The following is a 9,808-nucleotide window of genomic DNA, read 5'->3' on the forward strand; positions in this document are numbered from 1 at the left end:
CAATAAGAGAATTATCAACCTTGCTGTGCTCTAAAAATCGATAATGGGGATCTTTTTTCTGTTGAAAACAAGGCGTTTTGAAGATTTCTCTTGAAAAGAAGGTATTTTGAAGAAAAACTTTTTTGTTGTTCATGACGACCTTCAGACAAGCTGGTAATCCGTGTCAAGGCCTTTAAATGCAACCTGTTCAAAATTTGATCTTTATCTGCTCCAGTTTTTTTCTCTTCCTTTAATTGTTGTTAGTGATTAATGCAGGGGAGGGGGACTAATCTAAATTAGATGAGTGTTAAGTATACACCTGAATTCAAAACCCTTCAAAGACTAACTTATCATGTACACACAATCCTAACTACAGCATGCAGGGTGTCATTTATCGGTTTGACTAAGACATGCATATCTTTTATATCAATCGATTACACATAAATGAATTTCACAATCTTGAAAGCTTTGAGATCTTTCAAAAAATGACAGTGTATGTAATTACAACTTTCTTTGGGCATTCAAAAACATCAATTATAGATACTTTTTTCTATATACTACACATTCGACCTTCCGTAAATGACTTTAGCCTGCTGGCAAAAGGCAAAATAAGTGCCTTTACTTTAATGTTTCTTTAAAATGGGGCAAACAAGTCCACATGTGAATAAAAGGATTATGCTACAATTAAAATAACAGATTCGGTAAAGTACAGCATACGCAAAAAAGATTTCGTGCATGCGTAGAATGGCATTGTGTCAATTCATTCAGTACGAAGAAGATGGGAAAATCTACCTACCTACTATCTTTAAAATGCAAGTTGTACTTCAATCTCATTTATAAACTTTTATAACAATTATGCAGTCCTTTGTAAAAAAAAAATTAAATTGCTGGTTGTATTATACATCTAGACTACATGGCACAAGCAGGGCGGTTTTATTTTGAAAATAATACTACATGCAATTGCTCCACCAGTTCATTGTTATAATTCAGTAATTTGTGATCAGCGGTTACTGTGTAGCGCGGGTTATTATGGCTGGTAAGAATTATTGCATGTCGTCTGTAATGGCTTCAAATGGCTGTTTGTCAGTCCCTCCTCTTCTAGACACTGCCTTCTGTAAAATAAGAACAAACACATCAAGAACGTGTCAATGTTACATGTGACCACGTGATTTTTTAAAAATATGTTATTGTGGTCTCTAAAAAATATAGGAAGAATATAACCATGATTGTGATACACCTTTTTTAGCAAAAGGAACAGTTGTATGGCTTTAAAAACCATTGCCTTCCATGTTTAAAATAAATTTTAAGTAAAGGTTACATGCCGAAAACTGTCCATTCTGTGAGAAGAAAGAACTATTGGAGGGCCGTTAGGCCCGACAATAGTTCTTTTTTCTCACAGAATGGACAGTTTGAGGCTTGTAACCTACTTAAAACATTTCATTCCATTGTGTTCAGAATGGACTCTCTTAGAAAAGTTTCTCTCTTGCAACGTCAATGAAGTAAACATCCTTTGTATTAAATTTGGCATTGTCTTCTTAGTAGACTGTCTCAGGTAAATTTGTTGATTTAAATACTGTGAATAGGATTCACTTCAATTGTTAACTTAGTGGACAGTTACAGATGAGTTCCTTGGTTTTGTATAAAAAGCATGCACATCGAACACCACTTCTTAGTAAATGTCCCTGCGGTTAGGATGTCCTCTTCAGATGGAGAAAGCGTGTTTTTAACACAAAACAAGTTTAGAGAAGTTGATGAACAAGAAAACAACACGGATGGCATTCTCAGTGATATTTTGGATTTGGAAAGAGAACATCCAAAAAAACAACCGAATTTTGACCTCAAAGTAGATATTTTTTCGGATATTTCTGACGAGGAACTTGTAAAGGCCACCCAAGACATAGAAGGAAAAGAAAATATTGAAAGGTTTGCACGGCTCAATCAAGAAGATTTGGATAATTTGGTTAAGAAAGGTTTATCGAAGAAAACAGAGCAAAAGTCAAAGTGGGCAATGACTCTATTTACGAACTGGCAAAATGAACGAAAGTGTATGTTACCAAACCATGATACATTTATGTACCAGGATATTATGATAATGAGTGATGAGGAAATCAACAAAACAATGAGTTTCTTTGTAGCTGAAGTGAGGAATAAATTTGGAGAGGATTACAGACCCAATAGCTTGTATGAAATTGTGTGTGCAATTCAACACAAATTACGACATGAAGGTAGATTCATAAACTTTTTGGATGATGATAAATTTCACGATATGCGCAGTATTCTTGATTCAAAGATGAAAGAACTCTCTGGGCGAGGCATGGGGATAGAGCAGAAACGGGCAGAGATCATAACTGAGGCTCAAGAAGATGAAATGTGGTCCAAGGGAGTTTTAGGAAGAGATACACCTCAAAAACTCTTAGATACTCTACTGTTTCAACTTGGACTACATTTTGCACTACGAGCAGGACAGGAACACAGAAACTTGAGGGTTGGGACAAACAGTCAATTTCTCTTTCCATGGATTGCATCTAAAACTGCGATATCTCGAATATAGAGAGGATGTCTCCAAAACAAATCGCGGTGGGCTCCAGCACAAAAATCTGCATCCTAAAGTTACCAGAGCATACCAGAACAAGAATGTTCCCGAGAGATGTCCTGTGCTCACGTATGAAAAATATCTGCATTTAAGGCAAGTATATTGTTGTTAATTTCCACCAAAATATTGCTGTAATATATATCTTAATTTAAAACACTTTAATCTATAATATGCAATTTTCTTTTAAAGGCCTGAAGCTGGTAAAACCAATGCTCTCTATTTGCGACCTCTGCGGTACCCCACAGATTCCACTTGGTACGCCGACTTTGTTGGAGTACACACTCTTCAACAGACCGTCGCAAAACTGTGTAAAATAGCCTATTTACTGGCCACTACACAAACCATAGCCTCAGAGCAACCGCCGCAACACGCCTTTACGATGCTGGCATTGGTGAGCAGCTAATTTAGAAAACTGGACACCGCTCGACATCTGTTAGATCGTATAAAAGAACAACTGAAGAACAACAGCAAAGAGTGAGCAAAATCATTCACGGTGAAAATCAGTGTGATGTAGCTATCAAGAAAGCCAAAACCGCAGCCGAAAGTGATTCTAATGTGTGTGCACCAGCTGGTGCTAGTGAAATTGAAATTTCGTCTGGAAGTGTATTTTACAAATTTAAATTCTAAAGTTGGAATAATTATTACAATGTGTGTAATTCGTTGTTCATGAATAACATGTATATCTTTTGTGTTGGATTTGTTGTTATTTTTTCTTAGTGCTTACCTGTAACTGTTTAATAAGTTGTAAAAAAGTGTCCACTATTTTTAATAGTGGACAGTTTTTCCAACTTATTGGACAGTTACAGGTAACTTATTGGATTGTTTTTGTTATTTCAAGGATAAGAAGGTATTAAAAGAACAAAAGATGATGTCATAACAATGTTTTAACCCGAATTAATCGAATTACGCAATAAAATGGTAGTGTTACATGTGTAGAAACCTGCATTATTAAAGTTTACCTGCACTCTTCTCTCCATACATATGTCGAAGACCAACAAACAAACGGAAAGAATGATTCCTATGGCTAGTAGAATATACGCACTTCCGACTTTATCCATACCCAGAGCACTGCCCTTAAAAAGATACCCCGACTCCTCTTTCTTGTTGTCAAAAGACCTAATGTACTGCAAATAATCGTCATAGAAATCAGTATCACAAACGTTGTCCTCATTCAGCCACTTGTCTGTTAATTCTTGTATCACACCATCAGTTTTCAGTCTAATGATGGCGATATCTAGATCTCTGCATATGCTGTTGTTTTTGGAACATCCAAAAGAGAAAGATTTACGTATGAAAGAATGGTGAATTAGCATTAGATCACACGGCGACATTCCTGCTAATAGCCTAGCTCCTATCTCTTCCATGATAAATGCATAATCGCCATTGCTGTTTCGAACTCGTTTAATTCCCTCTGCTGTACTACCGACCATTTGATCTGGATTGTTTTTAAAATGTTCTCCAATTTTGCTATCCACCTTATCCAAAGCTTTTGTAAAGTATCTATAAGTGGACCCTCCTTTAACTGTTCCAAATTTCACAGATGATTGTTTCGAAAGCTCAGAAAATGAATGGAAGGGAGACTCCGGAAGTTGTCTCTTCCCTTCCATAATGAATACAGCAAAGGCTGATGCCCAGGTGGCGTACAAAATGATAAGAAACAAAGACCAAAAGGCAAGTATTACTCTCGAAGACCTGGAGGTAGACTTGGATGGCGCAAGACTTCCTACAATATATGCGTAATTAAATATTTTAATTTGGTACTTTTGCATAAACATTTGCCTCAGTTAAGTCCCTTATTGTTGCCATTTATAATTCAAAGGATTTGAACCATTTGAAAATACCTACATTTTTAAATTAATTGACAAATAACTAATATTTAAAGTTTGTTTTCTAAGATAATACTCGAATATGTGATGATCAGAAATAATTAAAGCTGATGTTTTCGAAATCTCTGGTAGAGATCGAGAAGGTGACAATTATTCACTCACTGGCCAAAACGAATCAAGTGCTAAATGGAAAAGTACATGTATGTATATGTACAAGTGAAGAACGCTAAAATGTGTTTTTCACTATAGCTAGTTTGGAGGTATAGTTTACACTGGCTTCAACCTTGTAAGCAGAATCTGTAGAAGACAACCGGAACCGCTCTGGCGATGTTCTTCAGAAGAGAAGTTTCGGCTTCATCTTCCATGGGGTCAAAGCTAGCAAATCAGATCGTATAGAAATAATCTCACATGACAAGATTAAAACACTGTTGCATGCATTTCTAGCTTTAGAATGATCATTGATGTTTTAGGTGTAAAATTTGCGTCTTCTACTTACTGCATAATCAGGCCGTATAGAATTGGAACAATTAAACAGGAGAAGAGCAAGGCGATCCAAACTCCGGCTGTGAAGGGTTGTAGAAAGGAGACATATCCCGTTATGGCCTGCCATCCCCTCGCAATGGGTCGCTTAAGGACAATGGAAATTCCTGATTCCATGAAGGGATGCGAGAAGTCGATGGCGGCTGCTCGCTCTGCCGTCACGGTAAGGGACGCTGCAGCAATATCTGCTTCCTACAGAGAAAAATTAAACCTCTTTGCTTTGCACTTTTACAGTATTTCCAAACTCTTGTCAGAGAAATACCTCTAATTGTCCTCCGCTTTCGCGAAAGCGAGGGGACATTAAATCTCATTCTTCTGTCCGTCCGTCACAAAAATTTTAACCTTGCCCATAACTTTTGATTGAGAAAAGCTATGGCTTTTATATTTCACAAGTGTATTCATTGTGACAAGACCTTTTTTGGGGTACCACCAAATTTGACCTTTGACCTCGGAGTTTTATCCACTCTTACACTAAAATTCCTAACTTTTACTTTAGCCATAATTTTTGAAAGATATTTTACATATGTATTATTTGTGTCAAGGCCTTTCATGGATACCAACAATTATGACGTTTTGACCTTGTCCTTGGAGATTTCCGTACTTATGTAAAAACTTTAACCGTGGACGTTATCTTTGAACGGTAAAGGCTAGGGCTTTCATACTTCACATATATAATCCTTGTGAGCAGACCTTTCATTGGGTACCAAGAACTTTGACCTTTGACCTGGAGTTTGATCTTTTAAAAACAAACCTTGACCATAACTATTCAAGGGTTAGAGCTAGGGCTTTCATACTTTACATATGTAATCCTTGTGACAGGATCTTACATTGGATATCAAGAACACTAATCCTTTGACCTTGACCTTGGAGTTTGACCTACATTTTAAAAACTATGACCTTGGCCATAACTTTTGAACAGTAGATTATTTTTCACATATATATCCTTTGTGGCAAGAACTTTTATTTAATACAAACAAATTTGAACATTTGACCTTGACCTTGGAGATTTCCATACTTATGAAAAAACTTTAACCTTGGCCATAACTTTTGAACGGTAAGGGCTAGGGCTTTCATACTTGACATATTTAATCCTTGTGACAGGACCTAAAAATTGAAAAAAATATCAAGAACTTTGACCTTGGCCTTGGAGTTTAACCTTCTCTTTAAAAACTTTAACCTTGGTAATAACTTTTGAACGGTTGGAGCTAGGGCTTTCAAACTTCACATATGTAATACTTGTGAGATGACCTTTCTTAATAAACCAACAACTTTGACCCTTTGACCTTGGAGTTTGATGTACATTTCAAGAATTATCCCTGGCCATACCCTTTGAACAGGTGGTGTTAGGGATTTCATATTTCAAAATCGTATTTCCTGTGAGAAGACCCTACTTTGGGTTACAATATATTTAATTTGCATTTAAGAAAAGTTTAATCTTCGCTTCCTTGCCATACAGGTCATCAGTGTTTAACAAACACATCTTGCTCCTTATATTGAGAAAAGATAGGACTTTCATATTTGACATGTGCATTACTTGTGACAAGATATTTCCGAGGATGCTATGATTTCTGACATTTGACCTTGACCTTCACGATTGACCTTATTAAAATAAACAACTTTAGTGATAATTTTAAAATGGCATTTTATAAGGCGATCATATTTGACACAATATGTCATAAAAAAAGACATCTCATCCACAAAGACACCGAAAGCGGGGCACCACAATTCTTTGAATTTGCTTGTAATCAATTGTTTGGTAAAAGTTGTATTTTGAGCATAATGACAAAAAAAGAAAGAGTACACGTATTTGTTTAACTAAATGATTAAATGATTAAGTATGCAAAATCGAAACCAAGTCATCTTTTTTGGTTGTGACTTCTGCTGAGGTATTATTAGACGAACGCAGAGAAAGACAGAGGAGGACAAAAATATTCAAAACTAATCACACTACTTTAATTTTTGGGAATTTCTTGACCTATACTGTTGTAGCAACCAATAACCAATGGTCATTTTGACCTAGTAGTTCGAGATGAAATAACTTGATAATTTCTGGAATATTTGGAGCCAACCAAACAAAGCGCTAGGAATCATTCAAACAGTTGTGTAAAGTACTAATCATATAGGTGTGTCCTGTAGCAAAAACCTGATCTACAGGTACAACCATGACTGCTTGGGGAAGGCGGAGACCTTAAAAAACAAGATCCCGAGTGGCAGTAGATGTTGGAATGAAATAAAGTGGCCAAATTTAAAGTTTTTTTGCAGCCTTACTCCGCAAATGGATGTGTTCCAGCTGTAAAAACATATGTAGAAGTAAGAACCAACCAAGTAAATATAAGTATGACAATGTTATATGTAATCTTACCCCCTTGATTAGTTCTCCTATCATACCAGTCCAGTTGCCATACTTATTCTGAGAGCCGTACTTGAAATCTCCTACATGTTTTATGTTAAAGGTCGCATTAAGAATTGGTTCTATCCTCTTCAACAAATCGGGTATGAGGCCTTCAAATTCTGAAGGGTTTCCATCCTTTAGTGTTACAAAAGGTTTATCCTGAAAAAAAAAAAAAACAACAATGAAAGTTAGTATTTTTGTCTTTAAAAATAAACTTTAGTAGGTCCTGACTTATAGTCATCTTGTTGATGAATTATGTACATGGATGGCTGTAATTATTAAGACACTATTACTCAACCTTAATAACAGTAAAGTTTATATCTGAATACATGCACATATGTACACACTTGTACCAACTAAAGTATTTTTGAAATGGGGAATGATACATACTCCGTCTTTTAAATAACGGTTAAAAGTAGTGCTTTTAAGCCAGGCAGTATATGGGTGGTTATTAAAAATGGGAAGACAAATATATCTTGACGACTACCTGTAGTAAATGCTTTGAACAAACAATGCAGATTTGACGAAACAAAATCTCAATATTTTAGATATTTTCTGGTGTACAGTCACGAGAACCATTAAGAAGGATCATACTAATTTATGTGAATTTCAAATGTAATATGAGAAATCACATGTAGAATGCTATTAATAGTCATGGGCATAGATCACGCATAAACTGTGTGTTTCCTTCTATATAGTTTGCAATAACCTTGTTGGATCTGATCGAAGCATAATAAAGACTGAAGATACTGGGTGTTCGAATAGTATATTAGTTTCTCATCGGAGTGCATAACAAATGCATGTATCTTTATAATAAATCGTTTACTTATGATATAGATCTTATTATTTGCGGACTTCTCTAAAAATTCTCCAGTTTGCATGCTTCGGTTCTTTGTCAACTTTTAAATCATGATCATTCATCCCTTGACTTCATTTAAATGTTTTTTAGATATTGTCATCGAGTGTAAATAATTTTATGGTACACGTTATCCACTCATGTCCCGATAAAAAAGGTACGTTACAAGGAAAAAAGCAATGAGGACATATATGGTGCAATTTAAGCATACATCCATTTGCATTTCAGTCTACCGCTATATACTGCACGTCAACGAGATATTGTCCCGTAGTAAACAATAAATAGGAAGAAAAAAGATTGAAAAATACTAAATGATATAAATTGAAATTTCTTACCAGAATCGTGGTGACCTTGTACACCGTGTTTTCCTGCAATGAACAGAACCATTTTGTAAATTGAATCTACGCATATAGATTGAAAACGAAATAAAAGCTGTAAAAAATTATTTTTGCAAAAAGAAAAGCAAGATAAAAACTTACTGAAGACGTGGACGTAAAACCCAGCAACAGAAACAGACACAAAACCTGAAAATTTTCATAGTACAACAATGACAAGCTTGAGCGGCTAAACATGTTGACTGCGTAAATGACCCAAGTCAAATATATATGGCAAATAGGACACCGACTTTGTATTTTAAATGTACGACAGACACTTTAAACCTTAATTCTTCCCAAAAAAAATCGATAAGTATACTGCATTGTAATGCAAGTGGCGTAGAGGGCCAAGAAGAGCCATTAATTTAAACTATTACAAACTTTTGGCTGGGACCCTTCAAAAACTGAATATTTATTTCACAATATCATCATATTTTTTTTGGTGATTTTTCACAGTGCAGAGATGACCATGTAGATTATCGCAAAAACATGTGTTAAATAAATCCAATTGAAAAATTCAGTTTGTCTTACAAGAGAGAATTTCAATGATGAAAGAAAAAGTGGGCGCGCATTCAGTTCCTTTATAAGTATATAATTATTAAGATATCTGAAATCTTATTTCAAATTAATTCTTAGGCATGTCAGATGCTTTGAATTATGTTATATATTACAGAAACACACGGATGTGGTCTTAAATCAGGAAGATTCCTCTTTACACTTACCACTAACACTTGTCCTTGAATTTTCCAGATGATTTTGTAATTTCATACAATAATACATCCTACTAACCTTTAAGGGCTGTAATCTCTCTTGACAAGTCTGTGTTTTGAAATGTCTAAATCTGAAAATGCCATGTCATTATGTGTTACAATTTTGGAGTGTAATCATTCAATACTGAGATTTCATTTTTGTTAGCATTTCCAAGGTACCAGAGATGATTAAATACTCAGTAAATTCTCTTTAAAAATCATAAAAATAATAGCTATAGCCATGCACTTACAAAAATACATGTAGTTTCCTTTAATTCTTATGAAAACCATTGTCATAATCCTGTTACACGTCACATTATATTTTTTCAAGAACCACTGGGCCAATTTTGACCAAACTTGGTACAAAGCATTCCCAAAATAGCATTTTGATTGTTAATAAAATGAGTAAGTTAAGCTGCAATAGATTCTAAAAGAGTTGACAAAAATAGGGTCGTCATTAAAAAATCTTCTTATATGTAACATTAATGTTGTGCTTCTG

General features: G+C 35.1%; 1 protein-coding gene across 1 annotated transcript; it reads right to left on the reverse strand.

Moving 5' to 3' along the window:
- Positions 1-896: 896 nt before the first annotated feature.
- LOC134273099 (glutamate receptor 2-like) lies at positions 897-8,758 on the reverse strand. The gene is made up of 7 exons (XM_062755275.1): positions 8,666-8,758; positions 8,522-8,554; positions 7,301-7,489; positions 4,895-5,130; positions 4,682-4,773; positions 3,532-4,295; positions 897-1,091 (listed from the first exon to the last, which is right to left on the reverse strand). The coding sequence occupies exons 1-7, from the start codon at positions 8,756-8,758 to the stop codon at positions 1,023-1,025; spliced, it is 1,476 nt and encodes a 491-aa protein (XP_062611259.1). The 3' UTR covers positions 897-1,022.
- Between the last annotated feature and the right edge of the window lie 1,050 nt (positions 8,759-9,808).

This window comes from Saccostrea cucullata, unplaced genomic scaffold (genome assembly GCF_032062105.1).
Source record: "Saccostrea cucullata isolate Sc308-1 unplaced genomic scaffold, CSIRO_AGI_Scuc_v1 ctg994, whole genome shotgun sequence".
Taxonomy (NCBI): domain Eukaryota; kingdom Metazoa; phylum Mollusca; class Bivalvia; order Ostreida; family Ostreidae; genus Saccostrea; species Saccostrea cuccullata.

Bases quoted from the DNA above. Each gene is read 5' to 3' on its own strand.
- LOC134273099 (XM_062755275.1), bottom strand. From the start codon at position 8,758: ATGTTTAGCCGCTCAAGCTTGTCATTGTTGTACTATGAAAATTTTCAG. The intron at 4,774-4,894 runs GTAAGTAGAAGA...CTGATTTGCTAG, and splicing joins CTATACGGCCTGATTATGCA to CTTTGACCCCATGGAAGATG. The intron at 1,092-3,531 runs GTAAACTTTAAT...CTTATTTTACAG, and splicing joins GTATGGAGAGAAGAGTGCAG to AAGGCAGTGTCTAGAAGAGG.